This window comes from Ahaetulla prasina, chromosome 1 (assembly GCF_028640845.1).
Source record: "Ahaetulla prasina isolate Xishuangbanna chromosome 1, ASM2864084v1, whole genome shotgun sequence".
Classification (NCBI taxonomy): domain Eukaryota; kingdom Metazoa; phylum Chordata; class Lepidosauria; order Squamata; family Colubridae; genus Ahaetulla; species Ahaetulla prasina.
The window spans coordinates 154,240,425-154,258,816 of record NC_080539.1 but is presented as its reverse complement, the minus strand read 5'-3'; the positions used below and the strand labels follow the sequence as shown (position 1 = coordinate 154,258,816).

The following is an 18,392-nucleotide window of genomic DNA, read 5'->3' as shown; positions in this document are numbered from 1 at the left end:
TGTTTTTAGGTGCAGAATGTCTCATTGCCTCATGAGAAAGAAGGGTTTCTAGAATAAACAGAATAATGAGTTGGAAGGGACCTTGGAGATCTTCTAGTCCAATCCCCTGCTCAAGTAGAAAATCATATACCTTTTCAGACAAATGGTTGTCCAATTTCTTCTTAAAAACTTCTAGTATAGGCGCACCCACAACTTCTGGAGGCAAGTTGTTCCACTGATTAACTGTTCTAACTGTCAGGAAATTTCTCCTTAGTTCTAGGTTGGTTATCTCCCTGATTAGTTTCTATGTATTGCTTCTTGCCCTGCCTTCTTATGCTTTGGAAAATAGGTTGATCCCCTCTTCTTTGTGGCAGCCCCTTAGATATTGGAACACTGACATCATGTCACCCCTAGTCCTTCTTTTCATTAAACTAGAGATATCCAATTCCTCAATCATTCTTCATATGCTTTAATTTCCAGTTGCCATATCATTTTTGTTGCTTTTTTTCATTCTTTCTAGAATCTCAACATCTTTTTACCTGTACATTTTGGTAACAACTTGTGGATGCAATATTCCTGGTGTGATCTTACCAAGGCATTATAAAATGGTATTAACACTTCATGTGATCTTGAGTCTACCCCTCTGTTAATGCAGCCTTGGACTGTTTATTTTTCCTGCAGATGCACCACACTGCTGCTTATATTTAAGTGATTATCCACTAGAATTCCAAGATCCACTCGCTAACTACTATTCAGCCAGGTGCCACCTATTCTATACCTGCATTTGTTTTTTATTGCCTAAATGTAGAATCTTGCTTTTCTTACCATTGGATTTCATTTTGTTAGATAGGGCCCAGTGTTTAAGTCTGTCAAGATCCTTCTGTATCTTGAGCCTATCTTCTGGAATGTTAGCTATTTCTGCCAGCTTGATGTTGCCTGCAAATTTGATGAGTTCCCCTTCTATCCCCTTGTCTAAATCATTGATGAAAATATTGAAGAGTACTGGCCTAAGACAGAGCTTTGATGTACCTCACTGAATACTTCCCTCCATGTAGAGGCCATTCCGTTAAGGACTACATGTTGAATGTGATTGGTCAGACACTTACGAATCCATCTGGTGGTGATGCTGTCTAACCCATACTTTTCTATCTTATCAAGTACTAGGTTATGGTCTATTTTATCAAATGCCATACTGAAATCCAAGTAAATTATATCCATAGTGTTCCTCCAGTTCACCGATTTTGTCACTTTGTCAGATAATGCAATAAGATTTGTCTGGCATGATCTGTTTTTGACAAACGCATGTTGGCTTCCAGTTATGACGTTCTTTGCCTGTATATGTTTGCAGATTTGTTGCTTGATTATCTTTTCCAGAATCTTCCTAAGTATTGATGTCAGTTTGATAGGTCTATGTTTTCTGGATCCATTCCCCCCCCCTTTTTTTTTTGAAGATGGGAACTACATCCAGTGGTGGGTTGCTACCGGTTCGGTCCAGATCTTGCGAACCAGTAGTAACAGTGGTGGGAGGCTCCGCCCACCCGTCTGGACATCATCACGGACGCTCTGCGCATGCGCAGAAGTGCCACATGCAAGCAAAGCAAACGCGCACATGCACGCACTCCTGTTGTGAACTGGTAGCAAAGGTAAGTGAAACCCACCCCTGACTACATCAGCCCTTTTCCTATTATCTGGTAGTTCCCCAGGGGTTCTGAGATCATGTCTGCCATTTCCTTCAGAATTTTGGGGTATAATACATCTGGTCCTGATGATTTGAATTCATCTAGAGTAGATAGGCATTCTTTTACCATTTTCTTGATTATTTTGGCTTGCGTTCCTAAATAAAATAAATAAAGTGCCTTTTTTGCTACCTGTCCCTATTGAGAGGAAAAGAGAAACCTAATGTTCTCATGGTGTATATCCTTCCCAAGGTGTTTAGCTTCACGTGTGGAGGGTTTGGGATAGGAAGAGCTGCCCTTATCTACTTGATTAGTACATTTTGCCTGAAGTCTGAAAATAAGCAATAATGTTTACATTAGTTTACAGTAGTTTACAATATAATGTTCCATGTGATCCAGATTTTGCAGAGATCTATACATGAATTTCAATGCAAGAACACTTTTTTTTTCCAAACGTCCAAATGAATGAATGCATGGAGGGCAGGAATGGAAAGGGCTGAATGCGATATCTTGTCCCCATTCACTTCCTGGTCCAAAGCTACCCAAGATTTTGGAGGCCAACTTCAGAGGTGTATTCAGAATGCTATCATATTTTGTTTTATTTTCAAGGAAAAAGTATGAATTTGTCCAACACTGGATTTTTCTCTCTGTTCTCCAGGTGGTTTGTGTCAGACTCCCTTTGCTACCAGATAACTGAGGGACTTTGCTTTATATCAGCTGATTAAGCAAAGTGCTATTCACATTCCATAGCATCCAAATGGCAGCATGGACAAACAGCAGTGATGAGTGAAACAGTTGTTGGCTTAAGCCTCACAATGGTTTTGCCATTCTTTCCAGCAAGACACACTGCCAGAATTAAAGAGATAGGAGTTACTACCAGAGTGAGGCTGGGCTAGGGATGCTGCATGGATATTCTTTATGAATTTCTGCTAAAAACAAAGTTGCTGTGTGAAGCCTGCATATTGTGCAGTTAGTTGTATGCAGAAAACTTGTATGTTTGGTCTGAAGGAAAGCTTTTGTCCCAAATACAGCCTAGAATTAAAGCAGTCGCAGTCAAACGCAGGTATGGCTGCATTTTTCAACTTTGGAATGAACAGTTTATTCAGTTGCATAAAGATATTTGCTTCTTGTAACGCGATAATTTGCCATAGAAAGCAAGATACCTTTTTAAAGTTTTTATTTTCTGCCTGTCTGCATCAGAATAGCAGAATGACAAGTGCTCTTTCCCCAAGTGTTTCAGTTACTCAGTTCTATTCATATATGAAACACAATTTATTTTGTATTCTCTAAGGGCACTTAAGGTTAAAAACAAACCTTATAGATGCAGCTGCTCTGGAAGTGAAATATCTCTAAAGGTAACAAAGTCTAAAATACTATATTTGGAATAAGGGTAGTCAAGATGCCTGCCTGCCTGCCTGCCTGCTTCCTTCCTTCCTTCCTTCCTTCCTTCCTTCCTTCCTTCCTTCCTTTCTTTCTTTCTCTATTCCCCCCCCCTTCTTTATTGGTAGAATTAGGAAAAGTTTTACCACTTGAACATAATGAAGATATAATCAGATGAAAGTTGGAATTCAATTACTTAGCATTGCACCAGAAGATAATTATATTGCTGATCCAAGAATATAGTTTGATAATGACCTGCCCTAATTGACCTGTCTTCTTCAATAAAATAGAACATAAAGCAAACAAATATTCTATTTATTGAGTCATATGGAAACAAAAGCTTATTAATAACTATTCACATGGCAATCCTACCCTCCTCTTTTTTAAAAAAAATATGACTGGTAAGAAAATCTGTTTTAATTTGCTTTATTAGCAACGTGCTATTAGTAACTTAATTAAAAAAAATAATTTGGTATTTGTTTTTAAAGGTAATCTTTGTGTTGGAATCAAACCCTGAAAGTCTATTTTAAAGCAAAATTAAACAAAGATAGTTTTAGCAGTGTGACTTAGAGTGGTAGATGGCTGACATTTGATCCTTCCATAGTTTGTGCAATAGGCAAATGCAAAATATTCTCAGACTTCCTTTGTGAAATGACAGAAGTAATGACAATTAGTACTCCTATCATCTAGCAATGATTTCCATGGTTGGCTGTTTTAAAAAAAGGGTACCGTATATACTCGAGTATAAGCCGAGTTTTTCAGCACGTTTTTTGTGCTGAAAAGCGCCCCCTCGGCTTATACTCGAGCCAAGCCGTTCAGCCCTTCCTCTTGCAGCGAGTCCTTTCTACCGCAGGCAGCTAGCTCTCGTTAGTGCGCGCGCATGCGTACTTATTCCTATGTGGACACACGCCAAGACACCCCTCACGCACAATTACCCGCGTTAGTTATAATTGTTGACAGCGTTGACAGAGAGGGCACGAGGGAGAGGCGAGGCAAGGCAAGGGACCCCAATCAAGAGTTATAATTGTTGACAAATACACACGCAGGGAGCGAAGAGTGAAACCTCCCGGTTTCAAGCGAAGGAAGGAGGCGCCTGGCTACACACCGCCTTCAAAGAAATAGCTGGCATTCCTCGGGGCGGACGGGCGCAGACACACACACACACACACACACACACACACACACACACACGCCGCCTCCTAAATTCATTTCCCCACCCCACCCCACCCCTTTTTCTTGGCTGCTTCTTCTTTTCTCCTCCCCGGCGCCGCAGGCCGCCTAGGGCTCTCCTTACCCAGCCCGTGCAAGTGCGGTCAGCTGCCAAATCAAGACGCTTCCTCTCCTCCCACTGAGGAGGTTTCAAGCTCTGGATTTAAATACAACCGAAAGGGGACGCTGGGGCTACAAACAAGACAGGGGAGGGGAGGGGAGGGGGGAAGGGGAAAGGGACGGAGGGAGGGAGGGGAGGTCGAGGGGAAGCGCAAGAAACTTGTCAGGTAAAACTCAACAGGCAAGGGCGGAAAAAAAACAGGAACTGGGAAAACGCCCAACTAGGGAGAAAGGAAGGTGGTGTTTTTAAAAACAAAAGTCCCGAAACCCAGCGACGGAACCTTTTTCAAAACCGGCTGCCGAGCCGAGAAGTGACGGACGGACGGACGGCCGACTCGCGAGGCCAGAAGGTAGCCCAGCCGCCTCGCCAGGCTTTTCTCAGTTACTGCGGCCCGCTCTCCCTCCCTTCCGTGGCGGTTTAGCAGGGCTGCTTTGGAAGAGCCTTAAACGAGCCCGTCCTCAGCCACCCTCCCTTCCCTTCCTTCGAGCCTCCAGCTCCAGCAGCAGTCTATCCCGTGACGAACGCCTCCCATTTGCCTTCCTGGAGCCTAGCCGGCCCGCTCTCCCTCCCTCCGTAGCGGTTCAGCAGGGCTGCTTTGGAAGAGCCTTAAACGAGCCCGTCCTCAGCCACCTCCCTTCCCTTCCTTGAGCCTCCAGCTCCAGCAGCAGTCTATCCCGGTAAGAATCCGGCCCGTCTACCTTCCCGGAGACTGGCGGCCCGATCTCCTCCCTTCTCTAGCGGGCAGGTGTCTAGGGCTAAAGAACCTTGAGCTCCACCACCCCTCTCCCTTCCCTTTCCTTGAGCCTCCAGCTCCAGCAGCAGTCTATCCCGGTGGATCCCAGCAGTCTATCCCGTGGACGAACGCCTCCTGCTTTTGCCTTCCGGGCCTAGCCGGCCCCGCCTCCTCCCTCCGTAGCGGCTCAGCTGGGCTGCGAGCCCCGCCTCGGTCGCCCTTCGCCCGCCCTTTGCTGGCCTCGCCTGGGCAGGGCTGGGCAGAGCCGGTGACATCACCCTCCACCGCCCACCCGTTGCCGTCCGCCGTCCGCCGCCCGCCGCCGCTGCTCGCCTCCCGTCCCTCCCTCCGCCCTCCTCCAGCAGCCAGCAGCGTGGCCGGGGCGCTCGGCGCGGCAGGGCCGGGCTGGCGGCGGCCTCTCCGGGCTCCTGGCGGCAGCAACGGCGGCAGCAGCACCAACAGCACCAGCAGCACCAGCGGCTCCCGCAGCAGCCCCCGCAGCCGCCTCCTTCCCCGGGCGCCACCTGCATGAGCCACCGCAAAGGCGACAAGCCGCCCATCAGCATCCAGGAGCACATGGCCATCGACGTCTGCCCAGGTCCCATCCGCCCCATCAAGCAGATCTCCGACTACTTCCCGCGTTTCCCCCGCGGCCTCCCCGCCGCCGCTTTGCTCAGCCGGAGCCTCCCTCTCTCTCTCTCTCTCTCTCTCTCACACACACACACACACAGAGAGACTTCTAAAGTGGGTTTAATGATATTAGAGACCCTTATTGCCCTGCCAAAAAAAAAAAAAAAAGAGCCACCCCAACGTCTATGAAAATTAACCTTCTCTTCCAAGAGACACTGTGCAGGGTATTTTCACTGTTGGTGTGCATACAGGCTTAGATTTGTGCTGGGTTCTTAGTACTTAGAGCACTGACCTTCAGAGGCACCCTGGTCCCTTGGAAGCTAAAGGAGGACTCATTTTCATGCTTGCAGTGTTCAATTTGGGAAGGGCATCCAAAGAAGTGGTAGATCCTTGTGTGTCCAATCACACTTGGCCAATAAAAATTCTATTCTATTCTATTCTATTCTATTCTATTCTATTCTATTCTATTCACTCACTCATTCATTCATTCATTCATTCCTTGTGTGTCCAATCACACTTGGCCAATAAAAATTCTATTCTATTCTATTCTATTCTATTCTATTCTATTCTATTCTATTCTATTCTATTCTATTCTATTCATTTTATTTTGTCAAATACATATTAAATAATTATATAAATATAAGCATGAATTGAATACATAAAAGGAATACAACTAAAGGGAACATTAGGACAGGGACGGTAGGCACGCTGGTGCTCTTATGCACGCCCCTTACAGACCTCTTAGGAATGGGGTGAGGTCAATACTAGATAGTCTTTGGTTAAGGCTTTGGGGATTTTGGGAAGAGACCACAGAGTCAGGTAGCACATTCAGGCATTAACAACTCTGTTACTGAAGTCACATTTTCTGCAATCTAGATTGGAGGTTCACTTTAAGTTTGAATCTATTGTGTTCTCGTGTATTGTTGTGGTTGAAGCTGAAGTAGTCATTGATAGGAAGTACATTGTAGCAGATAATTTTATGAGCTATGCTCAGGTCATACCAAAGGCGGCGTAGTTCTAAATTTTCTAAAGCTGGGAATCCTCCTTCCCCCTTTTGCACTTTTATTGTTTTTCGTTCAAATAAATATTCATGTTATTTTACTTGGCTCTATCTTTATTTTTTACATTGACCAGTAGCTGCCTCATTTCCCACCCTCGGCTTATACTCGAGTCAATAGTTTTTCCCAGTTTTTGTGGTAAAATTAGGTACCTCGGCTTATATTCGGGTCGGCTTATACTCGAGTATATACGGTATTGTGATTGCAGAAATCATGCAGAAATTATCTGTGATTGAATCATGTGTTTGACTTTGCACTACCAAATATTTTTTTAATGTGCAGAAAACATCTTGACGTAGCCCTTGAACTTTTAAGTAAATAATTAATACTCCTTTTAAGTTAAATACAGGACATTGATTCTTTATCATGATATATTATGCTTATTTCATTCCGAGTTGGATAAGAAGAATATTGACTTTAAATTTATGTGTAAACTGTTGGACTACTTCCAGTTGTGATGTGAGAAAGTCTGAGAGAACCAGAAAGCCTTATTTGTTCATTCTGCTTCAGGATGTGACTTTTTTTAGTTTTCTCCCTTCTGCTTGTTCCTGAGTCTTACGGCAGGAAAACACAAAAATAAACCACTTGTAGTTTGCTTTCCCCTTGAAAACCGCTCTCCCAGAACTTAAGTCAACCAAATATTGGTAGTTGATTACTGAAAGTTTATAGCAGTTCAAACAAAGGTGATATCAGTTTGGGGATTTTTAAAATATGCAATTAATTAGCAAGCATATCAAAGTACTTAAAAACATTTTAAACTTTAGATTTGAAGCTTAAGAAAGTAGATTTTCAGTTAAATGTATTTGTCCCATTTCCTCCCGCCCTCCCCCAATCCAACCATAATATCCGATAAACAGCCAAATTCCAAATCTTTGGCATATAATTCAACATTATTTTAACATATTTCACATTGAAAGGTTTTCCATAATCTGCATATATACATTAATATACTAGCCTGGCATGTACTAAATGATCCCATGACCATATGATATGGCTCAATTTTTATACTTCCAAATTTTGAAAAATCTGAGGTCCATTCTTTCAGATACATTAATTGGAGAGTCTAACACACTTTAAATACATCTTTTGATCTAAAGATCAATAAAATATTATGAAATTGTGATAATATTGGTACTCTCAAAGTGCAACTATTAGCATTTAGTTGGGATAAATAAACTGGAAGGTTAAAATCAAGTTATAGTACTTAGGCTGTAGAATTGGAAAAGTACTTTGTTATTGATAACAATAACAAAAATTCAGAGTGGTGCAGTTTTGCTGAGTGGATACCACAGAAAGGCATTTGAAAAACAAGACACATTTTATGTTACCTCTTTTCAATTTGAGCGTGTCAAATAAATGCTGTAGTATGTTGCAATAGACTTATCTGCAAACTGACTACAGTGTATGTAGCACTTAAGGCTATTGGCAATAGCTTCTGTGAATAGTTTCATCATAGGGGATTGGAATGCTAAAGTTGGAAGTCCAGAAGCTGTGAGAGTTTGACCATAGGGAAGACTGAGGGCCAAAGAATTAATGCTTTTGAATTGTGGTGTTCGAGAAGACTCTTAAAGAGTCCTTTAGACTGCAAGGAGATCAAATCAGTCAATCCTAAAAGAAATAAACCCTGACTGTTCTTTGGAAGGACAGATACTGAAGCTGAAGCTTAAATACTTAATGGCCAACTAATGAGAAGAGAAGACTTATTGTAAAACACCCTGGGAAAGATTGAAGACAAAAGGTGAAGGGGATGGCAGAGGATGAGATGCTTAGACAATGTTATTGAAGCAATGAACATTTTGGGCAAGCTGTGGGAGACAGTGGAGGACCGGTGGGGGCTGGCATGCTGTGGTACATGGGGTCGCAAAGAGTTGGACACATCTTAGTGATTGAACCAAAAAAATGTAAATGTCCATGGAGATTTTCAGTCATCCAGGTCATGGTTGACCCAAAGGTGCCTTTTTTCAAGAGGCAACTGGGCTTTCTTGTTTTTTTCTTTGAAGATGTTTTGCTTCTCATTCAAGAAGCTTTTTCAGCTCTGACTGGATGGTGAGGAATGGAAGGACCTATACTCCTTGCAAACAGCTGGTCATTTGCATTCTTTTAGCGAGTCATTGAGGCCACATCAGTGGTGGGTTTCAAATGTTTTTACTACCGGTTTTGTGGGTGTGGCTTGGTGGGTGTGGCTTGGTGGGCGTGGCAGGGGAAGGATACTGTAAAATCTCCATTCCCTCCCCAATCCAGGGGAAGGTTACTGCAAAATCCCCATTTCTTCCCGATCAGCTGGGACTCGGGAGGCAGAGAATAGATGGGGGAGGGGTCAGTCAGAATTTTTTCTACCAGTTCTCTGAACTACTCAAAATTTCCGCTACTGGTTCTCCAGAATTGGTCAGAACCTGCTGAAAACCACCTCAGGGCCATATGGAGGTTTAACTGTGTCATCAAGGCACCTGAGCGGTGCAAATGGATGTGGAGCCATGGTAAGATGTCCATGGCGAATTGGCTGTGGCAAGTTGTCCCATCCTGTTTTTATCTTATTTTTCAGAGCACAGAAAAAGGTGGCTCTGTCCTTTGTGGCGACTTTTTTAAACTATCTTGGAGCTCTTTAAAAGATGTCGCTCATGGCTACAAACAGATTGCTAAATCCTGTGATTGTGTGCCAAAAAAAGGTGGTGTAGCACTTTAGGCAGCAGATTAGAAACTGGGACACCGTGACTTTTAATCCTACCTTAGGTGAAAAGCCAACTGGGTGAGCTTGGGCCTATCTTCTCTCTCAGCCCTAGGAAGCAAGAGCAAACACTTCAGAAAAGGTTGCCAAGAAAACTTTAGGAACTAGCTAAGCAGTCTCCAGGAGTCAACATTGACTAAAAGGCACTATCTAGCTTTCAGTGTGCATGTGCATCTATGTGTGTAATCGAGAAATGTACTGTAATCACAATTTCATAAGCTATATCCTTAAGGTAAATGAAAACAATGAGGCTTAATTTTGAGAAAAGTTGTTAGAATTAGGTATAGGTTTTTGGAGACTTGCTGTGATATAAATAGTTCATCTTTCCAGCCACAAATATTTCTGTTTAAGAAGAAAGGAATTGTTTGCTCTAAAAATGATCAGCTTGTGTTAAAAATATTGGAATGACAAACTTCCTTTCTGGAATTGGGACTATGAGTTAACTTTGGTATCTAATGCAAAAAATATTTTCCATTACATCTATTAATGAAGGCTAAGAACTTCAACTGTATTTCCCACTATATAGAATGGGTGGTGGTGGTACTGGGGGTGGGCATAGGAATGTCTACAATTTTATGAGTTTGAAAAACATGGGTTATTTAATAGTATTTAGCTCTTTGTTTAAGGCAGATTCCATTCCTGAAAGTTTTTAGGTATTTTAAACTTTAGACAGAAGGGAATTGAATCAAGATATTTTTGAAGTGTTCTGTTAGGGATCAGATTACTGATAAAAGCTACATTTTATCCCAAGAATAGGGTATGCAGACTTCAGAACAAGTTCTTCTTTTGGATTGTTGTTCTAATTGCTTGAGAAATTTGGAAAATGTGTTAGAGATGAACAGCTAAATGCCTTACTAAGTAAAGTCCTAAAGCTCTTCTGATGCCACCATCAAACAGTATTTTAATTTAAGTTACTTTCCAGAATATTTAAAGCAGGAATCCACATTTAATTATCAATAATCAATTCTATTTCTTTTATCACCATCCAAGTAGGTAATAAATTACTTAGATCTGTTCTATTATGTAGAATATGATACTTTATACAATATTTTACTTTAATTTTGCTTTCTCATAATATTTTATATTCTGTCTTTAAGTTTTACATACACTATGTACAGACGGGTGAGGTGTGAATACATAAAAGTAATATTACAGTACTGTATTTGTTGTGCAAATAAAACACGAACAAATGCAAACAATAGCTGCCACGTAGCCTCTTCTCACAGAAAATCTTCAGTTGAGAAATACTTTCAGAGATTAGTTGCAGGAAAGTCAAGAGACCTCTTCTAGACACACATACACATACAAATCTACTTTAAACAAACTGGTTATATTTTGAAAGAAATTCCATATATTCATTGCCAGGTCTTTGTGTGAAATCCTGCATACGTTAAACCTGAAATGCAAATCTAGAGACATTGAAACATTTAAAAAAAATATTTGAGAATGCTGCATGAGAATCTGTTCTGAGTCTTGCAGTTTAAGTTATCCCTAAGCAAGCAGAGGTTTGTATCTCAGGATTTTCCTATAATGAGGTAGAGAGCACATCTGTTTATATAAAGTCATCTTTGTGACTGCATGTCACCTGCAGATCAGTAGCAGATTGCCTTTGAACAGGAGAAGACGACATCATATACTGGGTTGGTGGGCTTCTTAAAGACATATTCTGGTCATTGGTCTGCAGTGACTAATCCAGCAGGAGTTTTCTTAAGTTTTGTAGTTTGCTGTTTTTCTGCCACCTGCAAAAACCTCTTCTACTGCCACTTCCAATGTCCAATAAGTCTTGAGTGGTAGTGGGTTTTTTTGGTGATAGTATAGTAGGAAGCTGTAGTGAAGAGGTGAGCACAAGAAAACTCATTCAATGGGTATTCTCTTCTTAGGATCCAAGCAATTGGAAATGTGTGAAGAAATACTGTAACATTAATTGTATGAATCCTGCTATTTTAGAGTTGTATTCCTGGCTTTTAAAAACAGATTGGGTATCTATTGGGCGTAGGGCAGGAATGTGCCTTGCTAAGTCTTCTCCCTATTTCCTATGCCAGTAGATCAAGTTTTATAGTGCTGTGGTAATGGGCCTTTAACAGGACTAGACAACAGAGTTGTACTTGCTTAGAACTTGGATAGGAGACCACCAAGAAATCCCACAATTGTAGACTGAACTGAATAGCAGAAAAAACATGACAGTTACATGGGCATATTGATGAAGTCACCAAGAATCAAGCACAACTCAAAGGTGACTTTCTCTTTTCAGCCTACTCAGTAATTCAAATCATCTAGTATGAGTTTATCAAAATTAATGAATTATGGCTTCACTTTACTGATTTATGTAAATATAGATCTTTTTTCCTATTTTTAATAATGACTTTTTGTTCTTAGTTAATAAAAAGCCTCATTTTTAAAAAAAAGAGGAAAGCCAGTGAAACTATAAAAGCAGTAATCATAAGTAGCACACAAACATTCTAATCATAAAATATATTATCCCTTTGTAGTAGGAATATTTATAAAATCAATATAATTTATTCTTTTTTATGTTAGTGAATAATTCTGTTCCGAAGGTACAAGGGGAGCTACAAATTTCATTAGGGTCTTCATATATAAATTGATGGATGGTGGATAGATAGATGATTGATGGGTGGATGGATGAATAAATGGATGGATGGATAGATAAATGATAGATAGATAGATAGATAGATAGATAGATAGATAGATAGATAGATAGATAGATAGATAGAAGAGAGAGATAAATAGATAGATATGCATCTTAGGCAGCCATTAGCTTCCATCTCTTTGAACAATATTCTTTCCTCAGAGGAAGGAAAACTGGATCACTTACTAGGACTGTGCATGGCTTCAAATTCAGGCTCAGAAGAATGCTTTGGAAAGGCTGGGAACATAAGCAAAGTGCTAGATTGTAGCAACATAATACAGAGTGTTCTTTGCAGTGGTGCAGAGGACTGAGGGCAAAAAAGCTTCTTCTGAAGGCATGAAAGTCCCAAGTTTCCTCTTAAGGGATTTAGCTAGCTAGACAGTATAAAGTTTTCAGTGTATAAGCTCACAAACGACCTGTATGAGTTAAAACAACTTGCTTAAAATCAGCAAAGCAACCCCAATGGTAAATTGATAATACAGTTATCTTACACATTTTGATGACTGAAGATAGGTGAGGCAGATGTTTTTGAAAGAAAATGTTCTGAGTTTTGGATGATAAAAATCAAATTCTTGTATCATGACTCCGTGATTAATATAGATATGTGCTTTCAAAGAAAGATTCAGGTTATAGGTTCAGGTTATGAGTCAGTTTAATTACTTATTCCTAGAAATCCTATTTACGGATCAGGAGAATGATTTCTACTAAGGTTATATGACTTAAAATAGTTGATTACAAATATACTTTGGATTAAGTATATACTGCCAAAATAAGATGTGACTTTTTAATCACTAAGATATGCTGCAGAATACTCGTGCTTATATTTTTAGCAAATGATGAGTATGCTAATTTTATATATAGTAGTAAACTCAGCTTTAAATCTGCAAGGAAAGACCTATTCCTTCCTGACTGTCAGTTGCTAAAGCCATTTTTCCCAGTTCAGGATGGTTGAATGTATGTGAAACTGATATTTCCATAGGTTTTAAATGAATTGCTGTAGGGTTCTGATTTATAATTCTAAACAATTATTTCTCAGTTTGTCACTTTCATTAAAAGTAATAGGAGAGGTGGTAGGAAATAGGTATGTAAGAACTATTAGCAGGAGGAATTTTATTTTATTTTCTGCTACTGCCAGATGAAATTGTAAAGTGATAGTAAATGCAGGCAGTCCTCAACTTACAACAGTTCATTTAGTGATTGTTCGAAGTTACAACAGCACTGAAAAAAATCATATAGGACCATTTTTCACACAACCATTGCAGCATCTCCATGGTCACATGATCAAACTTTGGCTACTTGGCAACTAGTTCAGTTTTATAATGGTTGCAGTGTCCTGGGATCATGTAATACTTTTTGCAACCTTCTAATTAAAAAAAAGTGTTGGAATTCATTGTTGGAATGTATTTCTATGCAACAAGTACAATAGAATTCAGTATTCAGCCAGTATTTACAGGTTTGGATCTATGGTATATACTCTATGCTCTTTTGCTCAAAGTAGAGTTTCCTGTTTCCTGTTACAGTTATAACAATTGAGCAGTAAAGCACATGGTTACTATACTCTTTGTTTGCTCTGTGGTGCTATATATAAATTTCTAACACAAAGTCAATGGGAAAGCCAGAATCACTTAACAACTGTGTTACTAACTTAACTGCAGTGATTCACTTAACAACTGTGGCAAGAAAAATCATAAAATGGGCCAAAATTCACTTAATAAATGTCTCACTTAGCAAGATAAATTTTGTGCTCAGTTGTGGTTGTAAGTCAAAGACTACCTGTACACTTAGCAGAATTTTCCCTCTCTGTAAGGATACAGAATGTGGAGGAATCTAGATCAAAGTTGGGGAATCCCAAAACTTATTAGCCATCTGTAGCCTCTAGGTCTTTTATTTGTCAGATTGTGACACTACCTATCCCTTTGATAAGCACATGAATATTTATAACTGATGATCAAGGCAATTCGTGAATTTCTGTGAAATGAGAAAATAGTGATTTTTGGAAAGATTTAAAATAATCCAGGAGCCTGGTTTTTTTTCAAATAGTATCCATAATTTCTTTTATCACCAGCATTGTAATTAGAATTAACTCATGCAAAGGGAGTGGCTATCCAAAATATGGCATCACTTTGGCCATTGGAAGCATAGTCTAGTGAAACATAATGAAATAAAACAAAACTTACACATTGGCATATTTGTGTGTGTGATTTGCAAGTGAGCTGATCATTTGTGTGTATCTACATGTGTAACATTCTCTATATACTGCTTGTCATCCATATTTTTATAGTGAAGCTTAAGCACTGAAAAATGCATTTTGCTTAATTTCGGTGGCTTGTTTTCTAGCTAGATCTGAGAAACCAGGAACAAAATATATGCAGTTTTGTTAATATATGAACAAATCAATCAAATATAGTTTTCCTTTTCAAATGTTGGATATAACCAAAGTGTATACTGTATAACATTGTTCCTAAATTTTTATCTTTAAAAATTACAGTAATGAAAGGCCACAAAGTTATGAAACAACATTTCTTCTAAACTGAAATAAACACTGGGTACAAATCAATGAGCTAAAATTCTGTTCTTTCCTGATGTCCTCCTCCTATTATGGAATTGGGAATAGGCTTCAATTGATTTTAAAAACCTTGATGCTAAATTTAAAACTTAAGTACAACTAATGGTATTTCCAGATGAAGGAGGACCATGGATTAATTTCTCAGAAAAGATCTTCCCAAGGCCCCTTGGGTATTGCTTCTAAAGCCGTTGTATTTCTTGCTGAATTTTGGAGGCATTACTGAAAATGTTCCCATAGGTTGGGCAGGGAGGACCTGTCCTTGGCCAGACTTGTCCTGCGCAGCCAAAGGTCAAGAAAGGTATTTTGGAGGCAAGTGCGAACAGCCTCTGTTTGATAAGTTGCAGCTGTAAATAGAATTGTTCTTGTGCAAGGAAGCCTTTTCACATTTGGAGAGGAAGAGTTTTTCATTCTTGCTCGTGGCTGCTTCTTCCTTTATGCCCCCATCCATCTGCATTTTCTCACCATTGCCACCAATTGTTCTACCCAGAGCATACTCTTCCATCAGCTGTCCCACATAACTCCCTTGTCACACTTATCTCTTTGTTAGTTGTTTGTCCTTGCTAGGGTCAGGGGAAAAGAGGGTCTTGCCCTCTTTGCTTTCTCTCACTTTCCTTCATTTTTTTTAAAAAAAATTCCTGGCTTTGTGACAGAGTGAAACAGATACAAAGATTTTTTTTCTTTCTTCAGAAAGGAAGAGAGAAGCTCCACCCTGGTTGCCCCATGCACAGTCTACATGAGAAGAGAAGGTGGCTGAACCTAATGAGAGAGAGGCAGGGGGGGGGGGGGCGGGGAAGAGAGGGAGAGAGTGGGAGAGGATATGCTGTTTACCTTATAATCTTGATTCCTATTGACTCTTCTGTCAGAATCATAGAAGACTCAGTATGGTTTCTTGCAGATTCATGCTAAGTTGAGTCAGATTTGCACCCCACATCATGTCTATAACTTGAGTTGTTGACTTCTTGATTTTCCATTACAGGAATCCAGAGATATATCAGCAGATTATTGTTGGCATCGTTTTGCAGTTCTGTTTTGGAAAAGAGCAAGATAGTATGTTTGTATAGGACACATTGTGGATTTCTCTTGCTTGCATATTTCTTAACGTATTTAGAATTTTCCCGGATATATGCTATTTAGAATAGAAGCTTGGAAAAAAGAACAAGAGATGCCATGGACTGCACGTTTTACAACTTTCAATGCCATGACAGTCAGAACTAACAAATAAGACTTTGTAAGAAATCTGTGATAGATTTTGTATATATCCCTAAAGAGAGAATTCTGAATCTTAGTAGGGTAATCAGACAATTATAGCATATTCTACCTTTGATTAACATAACTACTTTTTAGGTATAAGTTATGTCCCATATTTTACTGAAGAAGAGTGAATACAGATCTGCAAAACCATCCTTACTGAGTAAGATGTGGCTTCTTGAGAAATGTAGTAAATGGGAGAAAAATATTTCATCTTTCAAAACAAAATATAATTCTCCATACAGTTCTTCAATAAACCGTTCAAAGTATTAAAAACAGTCAGATAATCTGTAAATAGTTACTTGCTTCTTGGAACAAATTACATTAGCTAATTAAGACTTTGTGACTTCTGCAGCATAGACAGAAAATTTGTCATACGCTTCTTGACTGTGAAAAGAAGAAAGACAGCAGATGGACTGTGGGATGTGAGAAATGAAGACACCTAAAATCTGAAGAGTTATTTCTACTTAAATATATAGTTACATTAAAATTATCACTAGCATTTTTTATTGGGGTAATATGTTTGTATCCAGTATTTCTCAATGCACAGAAAATATTATTCTTTGGTTTGAGGTTTAATTTCAATGTTCGGGGATAATGAAACGGATCAAAACAAATCCATGCACATAGCGTCTGAATATATTTGCACACATTTGTGCAACTTCCCTGTGCCACTTTTTTTTAATGATAGCAAGAAGAATCTCAGAAGAAAAAATGGATACCTTTGTTAAAATGTTTTCTGTTCTTGGCAATTAGTTACAGAAAGAAAATTATAAAGAATGACTGACTTCTTACTGCCTTGAAGATAACAATGTCCTGATTAGCAATTTGAGAACCAACATAGCTCTGAACAACTTCCATCAGCCCCCCCTCCCCCCCAAGCACAGTTATTGGTAAAGAGATTTATGGAACTCATGGTTGAATGTAGGTTGAGTTATTTCAGTTGCCTATAGGTTGAGATTCTACTTTTATGTAATTCTGCAACAGGTGGGAGTTTTGCCAGCCAACTATGGATTACATTCTTGCAAAACTGTCTGGTTTATTCATTTCTGAGGTGAAATTGTCCCCATCCCCACTTGCCTTCTGGAACTCTGGGGATCCCATGAAGAGACACCAAAGTGGTGGTGTGATAACTGTTTTCTCACTAATTGGGTTTTTTAATGTTTCATCTCTTATATATTTATGTTTGAGTATTTTAGGATTTTTATTATTTGTAGGTATGGTTCCTCTCACCCCACCCCCAGATTCACGGATGGGAGGCTAAATAAGTATATATTCAACATACATTTAAATATTAAATACATTAATGATTTTTAGTGACTGTTTAAGCTAACATTTTCTAATGTGAAATATTCTCCAGTTTTAGACTGCAGCTTTCAAGAAGTTCCTACCCTAATTTAATATTTTTTGTATATTACAAGTATGGACGTTGAAACAGATATCCTTCACACAAGGGTGTGTGCTTGGGTCAGTGTATCTCTATCTCAGTATAATGTAAGTATAACATAAGGTTAATTAGGCTACAAATCAAAATTATAGATGGCCCTGAATCTACTAAGATGGCAAGTAGCTTAACTCTTTATCATTTTTAAATCTGAAGTTGAAATGCCTGATAGTCTTTCCACCATAAACTTTCAGTCAATTTATTACTGGTTTAGTCATTTCCAAAATTTACGTTGAGCCACAGAAAAGGATGGTTGCAGATTTTTGTTCCTAGTGAACATTTCTTATGTCCTGGGGATTTTTCTGGAAACACTTAATATTTAGAGTAGGCCCTCACTTGGGGCTGTTAAATCGCAGCAAATATTTTTGCACTGTGGCTAAACCTAGTAAGGTTTCTCTCCCAAAACACAGGGGATTCCAGCAGCATACTGTAAATAAACAGAACAGTCTAGTTCAGATATTGTGGGGACAAAAAAAAAAAAGATACCTTGGCTGAGAGGACTAAGGACATTCTTGTGCATATAATTGTGCTGACCCTGTGGATGTGTTTTGTTAGATAAAGCTATTTTTAGTTTTGGCAGACTTCAAACTACTGCAAAAAGGGATAAGAGGAAGTCAACAGTGAAATCACTTTAATAACATATTTTCTACGTGAAGTGTTTTCTATCTATGAGGCCTAGACAGAGAATATGTCATTTCCTGGATTACCGTATATACTCGAATATAAGCCGATCCGAGTATAAGCCGAGGTCCCCAATTTTACCCCAAAAACTGGGGTAAACTGGGGACTCGAGTATAAGCCGAGGGTGGGAAATGAGGCACCTACCGGTTGAAACCCTCCTCCCTCAGCTGAGAAGGCTGGCGGCTCCCCGCCCGCCTCTCACTGCACCGGCAGGGCTTCAGTCCGTAAAATGTGAAAAAGAAAAAACCTCGAGTATAAGCCGTATATACTCGAGTATAAGCGAGGGCTTAAAAAA

At 39.6% G+C, this 18,392-nt stretch overlaps 1 protein-coding gene across 1 annotated transcript in view; it reads left to right on the top strand.

Annotated features, from left to right (window-relative positions):
• Nucleotides 1-18,392, top strand: part of ROCK2 (Rho associated coiled-coil containing protein kinase 2) — a 96,041-nt gene that overhangs the window by 14,064 nt on the left and 63,585 nt on the right. The window contains exon 2 of the mRNA XM_058178606.1: nucleotides 1,431-1,622. Coding sequence (XP_058034589.1) covers nucleotides 1,431-1,622 — 192 coding nt within the window. The remainder of the gene's footprint in view (nucleotides 1-1,430; nucleotides 1,623-18,392) is intronic.